The 18,452-nt window shown below is 36.6% G+C and overlaps 1 protein-coding gene across 2 annotated transcripts in view; it reads left to right on the plus strand.

Annotated features, from left to right (window-relative positions):
* The window catches only part of MAGI2 (membrane associated guanylate kinase, WW and PDZ domain containing 2), a 699,256-nt gene that overhangs the window by 609,280 nt on the left and 71,524 nt on the right, over window positions 1-18,452 (plus strand). For both annotated transcript variants that reach the window (XM_030238194.2, XM_030238195.2), the window contains exons 11-12: window positions 311-342; window positions 4,644-4,833. In XM_030238194.2, the coding sequence (XP_030094054.1) occupies window positions 311-342; window positions 4,644-4,833 (222 nt within the window). The remainder of the gene's footprint in view (window positions 1-310; window positions 343-4,643; window positions 4,834-18,452) is intronic.

Genomic DNA, 18,452 nt, shown 5'->3' on the forward strand with positions numbered 1-18,452 from the left:
AATTTCAACCTAATTCCATGCTGTTTGTAAAGTATGGCAATGATCTCAATAGCTCCACTTGCATATATATATATATATATATATGTATATATGTCTATGTGTGTATATATATATATATATATATTTCTGTCTATTTTTTTCTTAGAAATTCTCCCTCGTGTTTTGTGTTTTCACCCCTTGTGTGTAGAGAATTTTCATATCTATCAATATTATCTGCAGACCTGAATGAGAATGGGAGCATAGACACCACTTAGCCTCCATTCTTTATGCATCAGAAAAAGCTGCTAACATTATTTTTTGTTTATTTCAGGTTTCTTTTCTCCATGGAAAACTCCAAAGCCTGTAAGTTCCCTTTCAAAATTGTACACATTGAGTTCATAAGATGGCTATCATGCAAAGCAAATTTCTGTAGACTTTCATCTACCCATCCTGCTCCCAGCTCATGGGACACCTCTCAGCAGTGACACAGCACCAGGGGTGGCCTCCCTGAAAAGCTCTGAAGGTCTGTTGGCTTGGAGTCTGCCAGAAGTGGAAGAAGGAAAACCCTCATGTTAAGATGGGTGGCAAGAACCAGAAATGTGGTGGCTTAAAAATAAAGAGGTCTGGAGGAGAAGGCAGCAGAAATGAGTCCAGTCTAGTCTTCTAGTTGACAAATTCTTTGAAATTAACAACATGCACTTTTTCTGGTTTAGTAATGGCTTGAGTTTAACATCCTCAGAGATTGTTACTCTATTTTGCATTGGGAGATCTAGAGCTGCAGTAGTCACTTCAAATAAGAGCTTGGCTAGATAACTGGCTGAGGTGCCTTTTAATCAACTTTTCTGTGTTTCTTTGATTTTGACAGTAAAACCCAAGGTGTAAAGACTTCCCACTGTAAGACTGTAAGCAATGACTGTTTATTCTGCTGACACTGCATTATAATTTTTTTTTTTAATTTGTGACAGCATTCACAGTATAAAAAGAAATTGTAGGCTACTATTTTTGGTTGTCTTGTTTTATTTTTGTAGGGGGTTGTTTGGTTTTTGTTTTTTTTTTTTTAATTTGGCTTTTTAACTGAGATTTTACAGACCTTAGAGTAATTCCTAATTCTCCACAAGGGTGTGTAGAGGAACTAGATCCTGAAGACTCCTAAGAGCAATGGGAATAACAATAGCAATATCTTTTAAAGCACTTAGAGCCTTCTTACTGGGGAGCAGACAGGGGAAGTACATTAAATCTGAACTTTGCATACTCTCATATCGGAACATGGCATGCCTAAATTTTGCCAAAATAATTTTTGTACCCTGTCAAGTACAAATAGCAATTAATCAGCTGATGCAACTTTGTCAGGCTGCTTCAGCTTATGGTGGTTTTGCTGTGAAGAGACTGAGTCTGTATTCAATATCTTGGAATAAATATTGCATAAATTGTTGCTTTGTTCATCTATGTAGCAGGACATTTTTGTAAATAAATCCGATTATTGAAGGCTGTCTTGCTCTCACCAGTTTAAGACTCCTGAATGGCTGGGATGTTCAACTTTTAATCTCAGATAAAAAGTGAGGAAAGAGATAGCTTGGTGCTCACTTGTTAAGATCCACATTTGAAGACCTCCTCCTGTCCATACTTGGCCTTTTTATGTACACATCAAATATATAAATATCAGTGTATTTATTGTTGATGATTTTCTGCAACATATCATTATATAAAGAGTATGGTAGTTCATGCTCAAGTAGCACTTGCCAATAATCAGGATCTAGAAAAACAACCTGAGTTCATGCAGTTTTTCATGCAATGGTGTGAGGAAAACCAGGGCTCACAGTATAATATAACACCATTGTGTGCTGTACCTGCAGGACTGACTGCTCACAGCTACTCAGTTTTGGGGTAATCTCAGCAAGAGATTTCACTAATGATTAACCAAGTTAAGGGAGTGTGAATTCCTCTGTCTGGCACCACTTTTAACTAGAGAAATAGTCAGACATAAATTTCTCAAGTCCAAGGCCTGAAGATTGAAACCAAGTGCCTGCAGCACTGTGTGCAGGCAGTCTGAAGCTTTAGGGCAGGCACAGGAGGTTTAGAAAGCCTCCCCAACACCTCAGCACAGCCTGTATCTGTGTAACAGCAAAGGAAAACAAAGTAACTCGGGGTAACAGATATTTCCACTGATTCCTGTGTATATCGTACATATCTTATGTATTTATATCATGAATAATATTAGTGCAAAATAGCCACGAGCAAAGTCACCAAACCATTGCTCCAATTTGGATTTAATGCCCTGCACTCACTTCTGTCCTTACTCACTTTCAAGAATGGCTCATTTTCTGAAGTAGCATTATGATAACTTCCATTACTGAATGCTAGGTTTAATTAGTTGATATGGGTTTGGGAGATATAATTCCCCTTCTGTTTATCTGCTTATTTAGCTGGTTGAACTTCACACTTGAAGATTTAGAGCTAACCAGCAAGCAAGAGTTAGACATATGGGACCCAGTAGGGTTTTGCCAATTGATCTCCAGTTTCCTGTCCTTTCTCCAGGGTAAAGTTTGCTCATCAAAGATAATTATATTTTCCTTTCTTTTTTTAAATCTTTCTTTAAGTATTTTAATTTTGTCCAGTTTGGCATTTTGAAAGAGGTAAGTGATCTGTTTCCCCAGCACTTTCCAAGAAATTAGGAATCTTTCACTTCTAGACAGATATTGCCCTGTTTGTCTTTCATCTTCATAATGATAAGATAGTTTGGTTTCACTGGCTTGTGTTCTTCTTTTGGATTCCTAAGGGAAGGTAAAGCCTATACATATTTTTCTGGTAATTTCCTGTATCATAAGGAGCTTGAATTGAGCTTAGTTCTTCTTTCTTATAGGGGTCATATTCAGGTGTGTTTCTAGAGACCTTTGAATTTACAATTCCATAAAGCAATTATATACTGTATATGTGTTTATAGCTACTGGAGGTACTCTCTTTAGGGCTGTCAGAAGTAGTACTGTGCTATTCATGTGGCTAATTTACCCAAAGGGCAATTATTTGCAGAGGATACATTTATCTTGGTGTAAGAAGTACCTGAAGGTACCCAAGGTAAATTCCTGAGCTATTTCAATGGCAACTCAGGTATTTCCATATGCCACTGTATTGCACAGAATGTACACACTTACAGTTTTGAATGAACCAGCCCTACTTACTGCTGAAATTCTGACAGAACCACATCTTGAGTTATAATAATACTTTGTAAAATAATTAGGTCCTCAACAACTAAAAGCAACCAATATCTATAATCCATTTGTTCTTAATTATGAGCCTAAGAAGGTCAGATCACCTGGGATATGCAGCATGATAGTTATTCAGCATATTCACCAGGAGGACACTGAAGCATCTATAGTCCAACATACTTGGTGTGAAAAAAGCCTGATGCAGTTAATCATCAGAACAGAGAGTAAAGCCTACCTGCTGCCCCAAACACCTTCTGAAACCTAGGAACTAAAGACAAATGATAGTCACAAAATTTGCAGGGCAAGCCCACTGTAAACCTGCCATCATCTTTGATAAAGCTCTGCTGATACAAAAATAGAAGTCAGCAGAATTTAATTACAGATGAATTTGTTTCCAAGAGGCGTTTTTTGTGTAATTACCATTGTTGGGTTATATGTGAGAACAGACTGTTCTGGAGGCTTTACCACCCTTGTCCTCAGGAGGGGTTATAGGAATAGCTAAGTACTCATTTCCTGGGATAAACATTTGTGTTTTGTTTAATTTAGACTCTTCAAAGAAATTTGCTAATGCAATTTGATTAGTAGCCAACTTCTTCAAGAAATAAAAAAGCTGATCCTCAAGCCATCTTTAGCACAGCCCATCATATCTTCAAGTTTGATGTACATGTAAGACTGCTAGAGACAGTCTTGTAAAAAGTGTGAACTGAGGTGTCTCTCATGCACAGACAATAGGCTGTTTTAGGCTTTCCTGTAAATGGCCTGGAAGAGTTGAAAGCCTTATCCTGTGCATCATTATATAATGCCACTTTAGTGGGTTCTTTGGACACTAGATGCCTGACTACGTGCTGTAATAATTTTCTCTTCAGTTTTGATTTGGTTTGCTTTTCTTTTGGTTTTGATTTTGGTTTTTTAAATCTTCCATTGGAAGATTTAATCTGTTCCTAGTTTCAGTTATCTCCTTCTCCCTGGGCAGCCAGTTATTTTCATGTATTCTCAGAAGATACAGCATTAAGATCATTCACTAACTACACAGTCTGTCCCTTCTTTGCTAAGCACTGCCTTCATGTATGTTATGTATTTTGATGAATCTGCTAATTTGATAATTGAATCTGAATAATTTTAATCTGAATTTGATAATTGTGTCTTTACAAACTCACAGATTCCACCTTTACCAAATAATTTCCAGCACATCTGTGAGAGGCACTCCACATGCTTCAGAGGTAATGCTGGGCCTAATCTTACCTGAGAAAGGTCACATCTTGCCATAAGCAACAAACTAAGTAAATTTAACCAAGTCATTTTATAAACAGCTCAGCACACACCTTTCATTTCAAATGCAGCAAGCAGATTTACTAATTTTACACAACACATCTTCAACAGAAATCACTGGCTTTGGTCTCATTGTGGAAGTGACAGTTTTTGCAAAACTTCATTTTTATTCTCTGTATGTTTTTATTCCAGATGATGGAACGATGGGAGAATCAAGGCAGCCCTCAGACAAGTGTGTCTGCTCCAGCTATGCCACAGAATATTCCCTATCCACCCACTCTTCACAGGAGTTCATTTCCTGATTCAACAGAGGCCTTTGATCCACGAAAACCTGACCCGTATGAGCTGTATGAGAAATCAAGAGCTATTTATGAAAGTAGGCGTAAGTGAAAGCTCTCTTGACCCTGCTGGCCATTTAACATTTAAAATTTTGCCTTTGAAGGTGTCACTGTTGACATGATTTTCTGGAATTATCTTTTTTAATTTAAACTAGATTTCTTTCTGGTAAATAGAGGCCATTGTAAATGTTTCAAAAACTGTACACTTACATATTTTCTTAGATCTTACCTAAATTCTCATATTTGACTTTCATAGGTGTTTTTTCCTTATATTTTTGATCTCCCCATTTTGACTGTTAAGTCCTTGGTGAAGCCCAGGATATGTCCCACCACATTTTACTGTGTTTTTTTTTATTTCATAGTCAACCAATAGGAAGATGTGAATTTATCAATGAAAAAAAGAGTTTCACCTACTTTCACTTCAAAGTGACATTTTTTAAAGAAATTCCAATTCATTTGGAAAAAATTATTTTTTGACTTTTTTTTTATAAAAATGTCTTTGACAAGTTTTCCTATTTTCCTTGGTAGTTGGAAAGTAATCAATAGCATAAAGTACTATTTGAAGACCTATCCAAAACAGTACTGAGCCATTGACATGCTCATTTTGATTTAATTTCTCATGTTTTTGGAAATATAGTCCATGTTTTTGACAGCAAGAATAAAAGGGCTTAGACTTATTTACTCTTTTTGTAACGAACATTTTAGCTAAAAATATTGTTCTAAATTGTCTGCAGCCTTTACACTTACTAAGATAAATTCTTAAAAATAGTTAGCTTTTTTTACTGCCATTATTTGCATATGCTGCTTTTCAATTCATTTTGTAAAATACTTGAGCCTATAGACCAAAATATGCTATAAATTGCACATAAAATATTGGAGCTGATTCAGACCAGCCCATTAATATTAGTTGGGCCCAGGCACCTGGAATGTTCAGCATGCAAAGGGATAGTCTGAAGGAAATACATTATTGTCCCCAACACTGGGTTCATACCATTCTTACTTGCCTTGCCTAATACATTAGTTACAGCATCAGCATCACCTCTTTGGCTCTGGCATTCCCAGTCCCCACGAGAAAGGATATGCTGGAGGAACAACAGAGTTCATTTCACATCAACTCAAAGTAAACCCTGATCTAGTCTCAAAGCTGCATGTCATATTCCTCAGTTCTTGGCCACTGTGGCCAATGCCACCATCTTCTGCCACACTGATCCTATTAGTGGGACAATTTTCAATATAGATTGTCACCCTAAAACTCACAAACTCACTTCCCATAATACATAATCTTTTTTTTTTTTTTTTTTTAGGGAGACAGTTGTTGATGTTTTATTTAACTCTATGTACTTAAATAAAGTGCTGGCTTTTTTGAAAAATACCAGTATCTTACCAGGGTATCTTACTCACCCTAAATATGGATTTGAGTACTTAGACCCCTTTAAAAAAAGTATTTAATCTTCAATTTTAAGCTGTTAGGCATTGAAACTAAACTCTCCAGTACATTTACAAACACTATGCAGTCCATGTTGGCTGGTATTCCCAAGAAAATGTACAAAAAAAGAGACTATAATTTTTGAAACTTAAAAACTCATTGAAGTATGGATCAGGATACTGTGTGGAGTAGGCCAAATAGGTTTGAAAGAAGGAGGACTTGTTTTGAGCAAAGATTGAAATAGGTTTCAGATATCTTCCCTCTTTCACTTTCGCTTGTGCATTGAGGTCTAGACTAAGCTATAAGTAAAAATATTTGCTTGAACTAAAATGTTATTCCCCAAAGTGATAGAATTGTGTGTATGATAAATCAAAAGGAAAAGAATCCATTCCATAGTCAGAAATTGTTTTATGTAGCTCAGCATCTCTACTGAAAAAGCTCTTGGCTTTGTATAGAGCTCTGACAAACAGAAAACCCTTTGCAAATAGTCATATCCCATATCATAGCTTTTAGAAATTATGAAGTTTAACAAAAATATTTCCATTCAATAGTCAGAACCATCTTCTGTAGTTAAAGTCATCAGGTCAAGAATGCCAACTTCCTACACTGAAACAAATATCTCTGTGAGACAATTAAGGAAAAATTATAAATGCCATATGGATATATGACATATGTATTTATATGGCATTTTCTTTCATCCTGATCCCCAATCTACATTTGATCCATGTGTGCCCTTCATAAAACTGTGGGAATATAAATCTGATCTCAACTGCAAAGATTCACTTACCCCCCAGAAGATTATATACTACATTACAAGATATATTACACCATGCAATATTCATGGCTGCTTTCTTAAGTTTTCTGAGCACTTCTTGGACCAACATGAACTCTTACTTTTGCTTCTATGATCTACTATGTTAAGGAGTATATGCTTTGCAATAGGAAGAGCATCTAACATGTGGGTTGGAGTTATGCTAAAGCTTGTGTTTTAATGGTATAATTGCATTTGGGTTCTGTCCAAAAGGCAACTGGAAACTGTATGTGAGATGTTTTCATCACCAGCTGCCTAGAAAATCAAATAATTGAAAACAGTGAAACTGCTAGGCCCAAACAAGAAAGTGAGAGGTGAAAAGCAAGACTGCAGTAACCTTATCTTAGATTTCGATCGGTGTCCCATCTTCCAGCTAATCTTGGAAACTTAAATTTCTTATCTTCTTTCTCCACTATCCCCTCAACATTTTCTCTAAGATTTGATTCCACCAGTTCCCAACCAGGTCTTGTCTGCATTCATTCATATCCCTTATTTATAAATAGCTACCTCCAAAGATCTCTATTCTCCCTGACATTTTTGTTTCATGAATGCCATAAGCACACATTTTAGCAAATTTAATTTGTCAAGCCTTAGCACCACGTAGTTGTCCTGTTTCCTGAAGATGGAAACAACAGGAAGGAAATCCATTACTGAGTCAAGTAATTGTCATCTAATTTGGGTATATAGGAGGGAGAGTTTCAACACAACACTGTTTCCTACCATATGGCAGTGTCAAGTTGGTTATCTTTGGGAAGAACATACCCTAAAAGTGCACAGGAAAAGTTTAGCTTCTTGGTTTTTTTAAGTACTTTTATCTCAAAGCAAGTTTGCCTTATCTCCTGCCATAACCTTCTTTTCATCTTCATCGCCTAAAAATAGGGCAGAGAAGTGAACAATCATGACCTGGAAAATTCAAAAAGAAAGAGATAGTGCAAAATTTTTGTTTCTCTCATTGGGAGACTCTTTACTAAACAGTTCATTGTTGTACTTCTATGGCTCTGTATTTCTACAGGGCCTTTTATCATAGGGTTTCCCCACAGTCAGCACTCACCAGGGCCTCATAAAAGCCTCCTGCTTCCCAATCAGAGAGGGAGTGAAGCAAGTTATGAAAAACAGGATAGTCCTGTGAGGAGCACAAGGAACATGACTCGAGGCAGAGCAAGAGCTAGACCAGTGCAACACCTTGCTGTTACATTGGTCCAGCTCATCCCTACCTAATGATAGCAAGAACAGGGTTGCAAGCAGGAGGTCTCAATGAAAAAGTATGATTTTCATTCTACAGAAATGTTTTTCCACCAAAGGAACATGAAGAATCTGCAAGACCTTGTGTGATGGGAAGATTTCAGTTTGTAATGGTTGCATGTGAATTGCAAAGCACTACCACTTCTGCATGGGAAATAGTTTCATAGAGGCAATCAAATGATGCATTAGTACAAAAACAGAGTGCAACTCTATTTTGGAAGTCATAGTACCTTTGAAAATTGTCTACCATGAGTTAGCTGTTACCTGTCAGGTCTTCCCTCTTAGCTGTCACCAGCCTCTGCTGTCACATACCATCTATGCTCAAAGCTCCAAGTAGATAAAAAAGGAGCATGAGGGGTTTCCAAACACTAAGGAGGTGTACCACATCATGTAAAACAGCTACTTAAAAGCAAAAGATGGGAAATTGGTTTATGCTTTCTTTCTTTATTTTGTCTCTCTGTTTTAGGGAATTTTTTTTGCTTTTTTGTTTTGGGTTTTGCTTTTTTTTTTTTTTTTACTCTCTTCCCCCATCTCTTCTTATTTCTTCTGCATGCTGAAGAATACCTACCTAACTTTCTGCTGTGACATAATTTTCTCAATTGGATGTTTTTTCATGTTTTCTGTTCTATTAATTCAAAGCAAAACCTTTATCTCCTTTCTCCTTACAAAAACTGTTAGATTGTAGGTGACTGTGACTCTCCTGATAACCAGTTTAGGTACAGAAGGTAGAAAATGGAACATCAGATCAGGAATTTCCTGTTAATGAAAAAATTATGACTTCATATGCACCAGATTATTACAGCTGTAGCTGGATCCCTTGAGTTATCATTAGGAGACCTCATTCACCTGAATTGTAACTTTTGATTTTATAAACTCTCCTTATCATGCCTTATATTTTATATTGAACTCTGTTTATTGTAGATTCACAGTTTGTAAAAAACTTTTTTCAGACACCCCTATAGGCATTAGTCAAGCAGGAGTCACAAAGCTGCTGGGAATCATAATGCCATAATATTTCTCTAGTTACAATAGAAATTTGAGGTTATATTCCTCTAAGGAAAGAGGCAAAATAAAACATTTTTTACATTGATTGGGTTACATTTGTCCTTCGGTTAGTGTGGTAGCCTAGGCTGATGATATGACACAGAAATGCCAGTAGGAAGAAAGAGATAAGCCAGTGATAAGCTCTCATTAAAAGTGAAATCTGAACAATTACAGTCCCACCTTTAGCTGGAAGGACAAAGGTTACTTTCTTCAAAATCTCCCATTTATTTTCTCCTCTAACAACAGTATTTTGAATTTCTTAAGTCCCTTTCAAATCTATCAGCTATTTTATGCAATGCATTATTTTTTTACTGCCAGAGATTTTAAAAAATCAGAAAATAACCAAAAAGTAAAGTTCACCAACCCCTGTGAAATATGTAAATAGCAAATGTGTTTGCATAATTAGCCTCCACATAATAAGGTATATTGTTTGGCAGACTTATAAGTACCTTTCTGTAAGGGTCACAGACAAGCACTTCAACTCATATTCACGGGCTACCTTTCCTCCAGAGCATCACTCCAGGTTTTCAGCACAGATATGCATTAAATTAGGAAAGATTTGTCAGACAGCATTATACTGATCCATAATGTGTAACTGCTAAAACACCAGTCTTGCAGAAAAATACTTATGCAATCCTGAATTTGATACTCATGGAATATGAAAAAAAATATTAGGTCTAGCACTGAGTGCATGACCACCTGAGGGGTTTCATGCCATAGTCTATAGCTAAGCAGAATTTTCCTGCCAATGCTTGTTGGCTGAAGAGCTACAGTTAAAATTAAAGATTGAAAATATTGAAAATTTAAGGAAAATTTTCACATAAATGGTGACTACCACTTTTTTCAGATAATATTTTCCTGACAAAAGAAAATTTGCCTCTAACATTTTGTTCCCTTTTTGCTCGTTTTTAGTCTGAAAAGAAGTCACATTTTGGTTATGGTGCTTTAGCATATATGTATACACATCTGTGCACTGGTGCATATAAATGCAAAACTGTGATGGCACTAAATACACAGGATTCTGAAGCATTGTATAAAGGGGGTTTTGAATGGGTGAGGGTTTGGGACTGTAAGCTAGAAAATCAGGTTCTAGTTTCAAACCTTCTTTGCACTCAGTTTACCATATCCTTCAATATTTCTATTCACCATTTAGTGCCCTTTATGTCAGTAAGTCATGCCTGCCTTCATTTAGTAAATAAAAGTATTGGGAAATTGCTAAGGTCTATTATCATCAAACTACTCCTTGACCTAGAGTGTGAACAACTGAGGTATAGGAAGGGAACTTCTCAAAGCCATTTCCAAATAGTCCATGTTGGTGTTTTCCCTGCATCTATTGCTACCCTAAGTAACAGAAGTAACAGCATGGAGATGGTCTAAGAACTTATATTACTAAATTAATATAACCATTTTTAATAAGAGATGATATACAATAAAAGGAGAGGAAATTTAGCAGACTAATGTCAAATGGTTTTGTATTGTTCATCACTGCAGAAAGAATTATTGACCATGACAAAATAGATTTGTTGCTTATAAGAACTGACAGTGAAACCAAAAGCACTTTCAAATGGAATTATGAGTGTATAATCATCACAGTACCATGGATGTAAAATGATTTTGATTGCTGGATTACGAAGTAGGTCCCTAATGACCCCTGCTAATATGAAGTGTCAGTTTTACAGCTGATGGCAGTGTTAAAGATGCAGTATTTCTTTCTCTTTAGCAATTTACACGTTACTAAAAAGTATACAAGTAGATTTTGATCTGCAAAGTGGCAGCATGTACTTAAGAGTCAAAATAAAAATTTAAGAGAACTGACTTGTAGGCTTAGGGGAGTTGGCCACAGGTGCATGAGACAAGTGGGTGCTGCATTGCCAATGAGCTGTGGCAAACTGCTGCTTGCACAGCTTTGGAAGGGACATTGCAGCATAATCACACTCATTCTTCTCACTTGTGAAACTCCTGTTTACCTGAAGCATGGCTAGTACTGAGATGCTGAAATACAGATATTCCCTTGTGCTGGTTTTGTTCCATGTATTTAGCAATCAACCAAGACTGATCCAGAAAGCAGCAGAATATGGAAAACAAATATTATCAAATATTGTCCCTACCTTTCATCAGCATAACTCTTCCTCCAGAGAATACCAGTGGCTCCACTGGTGTAAATAAAAATACCCTTGTGTCATGCTGTGGGTGAGCTGTGCTCCTGTGGCTGTATCTTGGCAGCAAAGAATCCTGCTATTTTCACCATTGATTTCATATAAATCAGGATTATGTCCCAGGTCTTGTTTATTGCTTGGCTGTTTTCACAAATATTTTACAGCTTTCAGTTCAAAATGAATGAGTGAAAATGAAATAAATCTATTAGAGTAATTTATTTTAGACTAAACCAGAAGGTGGCTATGCAAGATTTTTGCTGTTCTATCTTCTAATAGCAAAATTAATCTTGACTTTGCATTCATCTGATATGCAAAGAATTATAGAATGATTGCCACAGAATGGTTTGTGTTGGAAGGGATCTACTTTCAACCCCCAGATCTTGATGTATGGCAAGACTTCTCGAAATGCACAGCTGCACCCCCATTCCCCAGAGCACAGGGAGTCATCACCATGGTGGAGATTTATTTTAATATAGTTATATAGAAACAACAGTTCAGAAGATTTCTTAGTTTTACTTTCCTGATTCCTTTTCTAGGACAGGTTAGCTGAACTTAAAAAAAAAATTAAATCAGTAAATTTAACAAGTATTTTATTATACTTTCAAGCTCTACTTTGTAAGTACTTAATTCCTATTTCACATGAAAGACTACAACTACCCATGGCAATGCAGCTGCAGATGTTTAACCAAAAAGGCATTGCAGGGAGAATACAGAAATTTTATGTCATCATTTTAGAAACTTTCAGCACTTTGAATGCCTCTTCATGGTGGCAGTTTTGGGTAGATTTTTCTCTATGTCCTGACCTCTCCAAAATTTCATTCTTCTAACTCATTTCCTATGAGGAAGAGGCAGGATATCTAACATACTAAAAAAAATCTATTAAAAGTTTAGAAAAATGTCAGGATTAATTTAATAATAAATAAATGGAAAGTTAGTTTCCTATAAACCTAATTGAGAGATTTCTATAAAACAAAGCTCACTAGATTCTCTCAGTATTCTGGTAAAATTACCAGCTCAATTTATCCTTAGTAGATAGAAGGCACCAGGATGTGCACAAATGGCATGTATTCTGTTCTGCTGAGGACCAGGCCCAGCAGTCATTTCTCCTCTGTTTGAAGCTGCTTTTCTGTAGGGTCTCTGAGAATAGAATCAGGTGAGTTTTGAAAAAAACTACTTATCTCTGCATTTGACAGATGGAGACAGTGCTAATTCAGTCCCTTCCTCTATGGTAAAGGTTCTTTGAAGTTTTCTACTATTTGCTAACAGTTTGCTTGTAACATGAGCACAGCTATTTAGAGGATATATTTTGTTTTCCAAAGTGTCAGTGACATTATCACAATTATGTGTTCTGCACAGAGACCCCTACTGCTGACAGCAGATTCTTCCTAATATGAACATTGCTTTGCTATGGTTACCAAAACCACAAATCTGCACCTGGGTTTATCTTTCTGGTGATCAGACATTTAAAAGCTTTAGGGCTTGGTTCAGCATCTTCAGCATAGCATAGTTCCAATTTTCATGTGTGTGAATTCCTAAACTACAGTGAAAACACACCCTAGGTGCTGAAAGGTTGGTCACAAGATGATAACTAGCACTGTGAGAATCTACATGAAGTTCTGCAAGGCAAAGGAACAAAAACAATGTCAGACTTCATGAGATTAGCTTTGAAGGAAACCATTGACAGGCACTTTTGCTTGACCACAAATAACAGTTCCCAAAAAAGGACACTGCTAACTTACTTAAAATATATAGCTGTCTTTCTTAACAGAGCAAGTTGTTCCCTAATTGGTCACAGTTTGAGAATGATGGTGATTCTTTCACTTTGCTGCTTGGGACCAGTTCTGGGTGATATTAGAGTGACTGCAAGCAGAAATGGAAACAGAATGAACCAATCTTAGAGCAGCTCCAAAGAGCAATTCTAGATGAGTGACCAAAAGAGCTTGTGTACCTTCAAACCTAAAAGCTGATTGAGACTAACAAGATGAAATTGAGTTCCATTAAAATCTTAAAAGGCTATGAGTAAAAAAAAAACATTTCTCCAAGTTTGCAGTGGAGCAGCATCACTTTCAAAGGTTTTGGTTTTCAGGAGCTGTGATGGTGCAATATTTTACATTTAGATAGCACATCTCACTGGAAGAATCCCAAATCACTGTATAAAATCTGAAGTGCATGAAGGAATTGTCTCCTTTAACCACCAAAGCAAAGACATGCAGCCACCTATCAAGTCAGACAGCATAGCCCACATGACACAGCTCAACAGAGACAGTAAACACTAATGCAACAGGAACACCAAATCCAAACTGATGTCCCCATTCTGTGGACCTGGATTTGGGTATCCTTACCTAAATATCCTTACCAAAAATATTTAAGACATGTCTATTCCTTGGAGCTGTCTTTTGGAAAACATCTTTGCCCTGCAACAACCAGTTCAGTATGATCTCAAGAGAGCTCTGAATCACTCAGCTGCTGCCACTGCAGCCCATGCTGCCTTTAGGAGGCAGTCCACCAGAAGGCAGGTGGCTTTAGTCTAAACTCTTTCAGAGTGGTACACAGCTTCCCACAGGGGAAATGCTGTATTGTGTCTCTCACCACACCCTTCTGTCTTAGCAAGAGGGTACATACTCATAGGTTGCTTCACTCTCCTACAAATGCTGTTGTGAAACATGGTGGAGCATGAAACATGCATGGTATGATATTCTGGCTTAGAGTCACCTACATGGGATACCTGATTTGCCCTTTGGTTTTGTGTAGGCCGATAGAAATCACCTCTGGCTTGGAATGTTTTGCAAATCACTCAGGGTGCTGCCAAAATAATAAAACAGAAATTCTTGTTCAGAACATTTCAAAATTAGCAAAGGAAGCATGACTGAATTCAGCTATGGACTCATCCAGCTTCTTCTAATGCAAGCAAAATAGTTTTATATGAAAATAAGACAGTTAGTTGCTGCACTTCATATATTGAAATACAAATACCTTGAAACATCCTGCATAAAAGGTACGTTAAAGGGATTTACCTGTGTTTCCCTTCATCTACAATCAGTTGTTCTTATTGGCAATATACATCCCCTGAAAAAATCTTCCTTGTCTTGATGATAAAAGACATTTTGCAATGGAGTTGTATAAAAGCAGGAGTCAAGACATCTGAGGTCAAGTCATCCAAACACACCCATTAAATTTCCCCTTTTCTTGCTGTACTTGAATACACACAAATATTGTCACTATTTTTTAACAGTTTTCACCAAACTAAAAATTTTATCTTCATCAGAGCCTACATTGTGTTAAAGAAACATTACCACCTCACCATCTTTTTGACTTTGCACAGAAATGGCCAGGGAGGTCTTAATCTAGCAGGAATATGTACATGTACCACATGGAAAGTAAAGAAGGAGGGGAGGAGAATATAAAAACTCAAGAAAAAAAAATCTAAAATGCATTTTAGTAATTCAAAACACAGCAGAGAAATTGATGCTGCATCTTTAAATAACTTGAGAAATGTATTTCACCTTTAATTCCCCATTTTCCTATTCAGAACAAGTGCTGCCCAGGACTGGTTTTCGAGCGGATTCCTCTGGCAAGTATTCTTCAGCCTTTGTTTTCTGTAAACTAGTTGTCCTTCATTTTATGTTTTAGCTATTCTTCTTTTTTTTAATCATTTCTCAAGATGATGGACAGTCTTGACTGCCCAGTCACCATTTTATTGTGTATGATCTTTGTGGGGTTGTAGAATGCTTTTGCCAAATCTTTTTATAATAGATTTGCATTTTGAGAAAGGAAAGGTATTTCTTTTTCCTCAGCCAGTTTTTGTTTCTGTTTTACTGTGTTTTATGTGTACTTTCATATATTAGTGTTGACTCTTTAGCATAAAAGTGTATCTCTATAGCTCATGCCCAAATCTAAGCCAAATAATTTTTTATATCTGAATTTAATTCTGTCTTAATTCTATCACCAATTCCTTGCTTTCCTACTTATATCTTGTTCTCTAAAAATATAAAAAAAAAGCTTTCAAAATCAAGAGATTTTGGGGGTGTTTGAGTCAATAGTGATCTTGTAAAATAGCAATGGACTTTTTTTAAAAACAGAAATATTTCATTTCCCAGTGTTATCATGCTAACTGAACAGTTAAAACATGCATCCCATACAAAAAAAAAAAAAAAAAAAAAAGGCTGTTTTGACAATCCCATCAAAGTTTTTCTAGTTCTATACAAGCTGGACAGATATCCTAAATTAAATATAACATGGGACTGGTTTTGCATAAAACAGTAGGGTTCATACGTTGAATTACTCTGTTAGCACACCAGTTCTTTTTTCTTTTCTTGATGATTTTCATACTGAATTTTTTATTTGCCAGCTTCCCTCTCTATAAATATCAAGAGGGAATATGTATGTTTTTTTAAAAAGCTACTTACATTGCAGATTCATGACTGTTTTCAAGCTTTTCACATCTTTCAAGAGCATCTGAAACTCAGATGAAGCTATTGTAGTTTTGTGTCAATTCCAATTCACAATTTATAGTTATTTGTGTGAAACAAAAATCTTCACCATCTTCAGCAAAGGAGTCCAAATTAGTTTTTCTTTTCAGTAGGTAGCTGAATACACCCAGAAAGACTGTAAAATTATTACAGCAAAGCACTTCATCTTTCCTTTAATTGCAATATAGAAGAGATTTTAAAAAAAATTTATATCAATATTTACGGGATCATCCTGAATACCAGGTTCATCACTGTAAAATCACATAGCACTTGTTCACCTTGTCTCACACAAAAAATTAATTAAGCATTTTCAGCCGTGTATTTTCTCAACATTTAAGAAACAACTTCATGCATGCATCTCATTGTGTTGTCCACCCAGAGATGCAGATGAATACAGTGCAGAAAGGTAGCTGGGAGCTGCTAATAGCATCTTCACCTGTGAGATCTCACTATTGTTCAGTAACAATGTATTCTGGTACCATTACATTTAAAGCAAATCCCCCATCATTCAGGAACCAGAAAGAATTTCCCAACACTCTTTACTGTCCTCCCTGTGCAGTGATGATCAGATCACAGCTTGTCCAATACCATTCTCAAATTCATGGGGAGCCAGCTGGTTTTATAGCCTAGCAAAGTGAATTGGTGTGATTTTTTTTCTTCCAGGCCAAATGAACTGTTTAGAAAGTTTTCCTTCACACAAAAAGAAGAAACTAAGTTGTATAACAACAAAAAAAAGAGATTTAAGTTACTAGCAAGCAAAGTTAAAGTTGTTTTTCTAATATAGATGTGTAGAGAGGCAAGGAAGGAGAGGGAGCATTGTCATTCTGGCCCAGGGTACCCATATTACATGAGCAAAAATATTGACTTTAAGGTGAAACTCTCCTTTCAGTAAGAGAGAGTTTCACCTTAGGGGGAGACAGGTCATTGAGGTACATTAAGCTGACTGGAAGGATAAGCAAACTGGAAAAGACAGTGTTAATTCAGTATTGGTTTGTCTGCAAGCATATTCATTACTTCTTACTTGGCATGAACCACAAGGTGCTGATCTAGGTTAGCAAGAGAAAACAAAAAGACACATTTTCCATAACAAACTTATATTAACCAACAGTTTGTACTATATTGCAAGGCACAGGAGTGTCATTTTCTGAAAGTACAGGTAATTTTCTCTGTATGATCAACTGAAAATCTGCTCCAGTAAGAAAACACAAAATTTAGTCTATCTAAAAATCCTTTGTGAGGAACAAAAAAGTACCAGAATCCTGGAGAAGCAAACACTAGAGGAATATCAGGTGAAATGTAATCATTTAAATGGGTAAGAATACTTAATCAATGTATATTCAGGAATATTGAAACTGCTGCCACATAATCATAGGGGCTTTTAGTAAATCTATCAAACATGAGCTCCTGTGAAAAAGTACAAAGTAGTGAACAATTTACCTGTCTTTCAAAAACAAGAAAAAAGGATCTTAGTAGCAGCAAGGCTTTAGAATGTGTTTTTGATGGAAGACTAACTGCTGATGTGGAGATAAACTGAGAGCTGTGCAAAGCGAGTTTAGCAAAAGTTGGTTGATTGGACTAACCTGGTAACTGATTTTTTTACACCAAACAAGTTATATGTGCTTAATTGATCTATACTTTCCATTTTACAAAATGCCAGTTATAATTGTAACACTTCCATGTTAGCCTGGAAAAGACAGTGCTCAGCATGAAATGTAAAGATAAATTGCTGGAAAAAAGCTAAGCAATTCTGCTAGAAGATTCTGGACTGAAAGATTAATATTGTTGGAGAGCCTTTCAATAAGTCTTCTGTCTTATTTCATGAATCGCTCAAGCACATAAACCAAGGGTAGAAGTCAGATCCACTTTCAGAGATGTAAGTTCAGGAATCTGTGGTGTAGCTGTCTCCAGAGCAGTGGAAAGGTGATCAGTCAGTCATATCATACCCAACATGAAAGCTGAAACAGCACACAGGGTTGTGTACCAGTCACTGGAGATACTGTGATATTATGATATTACTGCAAGGTGGGTGACCTAGTGACAAAGGCCACAGACCAGCTCAGTTGCCAGTGTCTTCTTTGCCTGTGTCTTTACTGGTAAGGTCTGTGTGCTGTTTGCTTGCAGAGGTTTGCAATAACAGGAAGCTAGACTTGATGACCCAGCCATCCTTTCCAGTGTTTTGCTTCCTTAGTGAGACTGAAAAGAACATTATTTTATAAAAGCAGCTTTCAGTGACCTGTTGGCAGACAATGGACTCCACAGAATCCCAAGTCTTTGGGAAGGAGCATTGTAGCCTAGGCAATTGATCCAAAGGCTTCCAAACTGTGTTGGAGCTCATAGAAAAGTATGGCCCTATACAGCATTTTTTAACCTAAACTTTTTCATGGTCAAGCTGGCTTATCTATTTCACTCTAAATAGGGTAGAAAAACAGCATCTTTTAAAAACTAAATAATGTCCCTTATTTTGGAGTCTGTTGCCAGCACTGGTTTGGCTCAGCTTTGTCAATGTATCCGAGGG

Source organism: Serinus canaria, chromosome 1A (assembly GCF_022539315.1).
Source record: "Serinus canaria isolate serCan28SL12 chromosome 1A, serCan2020, whole genome shotgun sequence".
NCBI lineage: Eukaryota > Metazoa > Chordata > Aves > Passeriformes > Fringillidae > Serinus > Serinus canaria.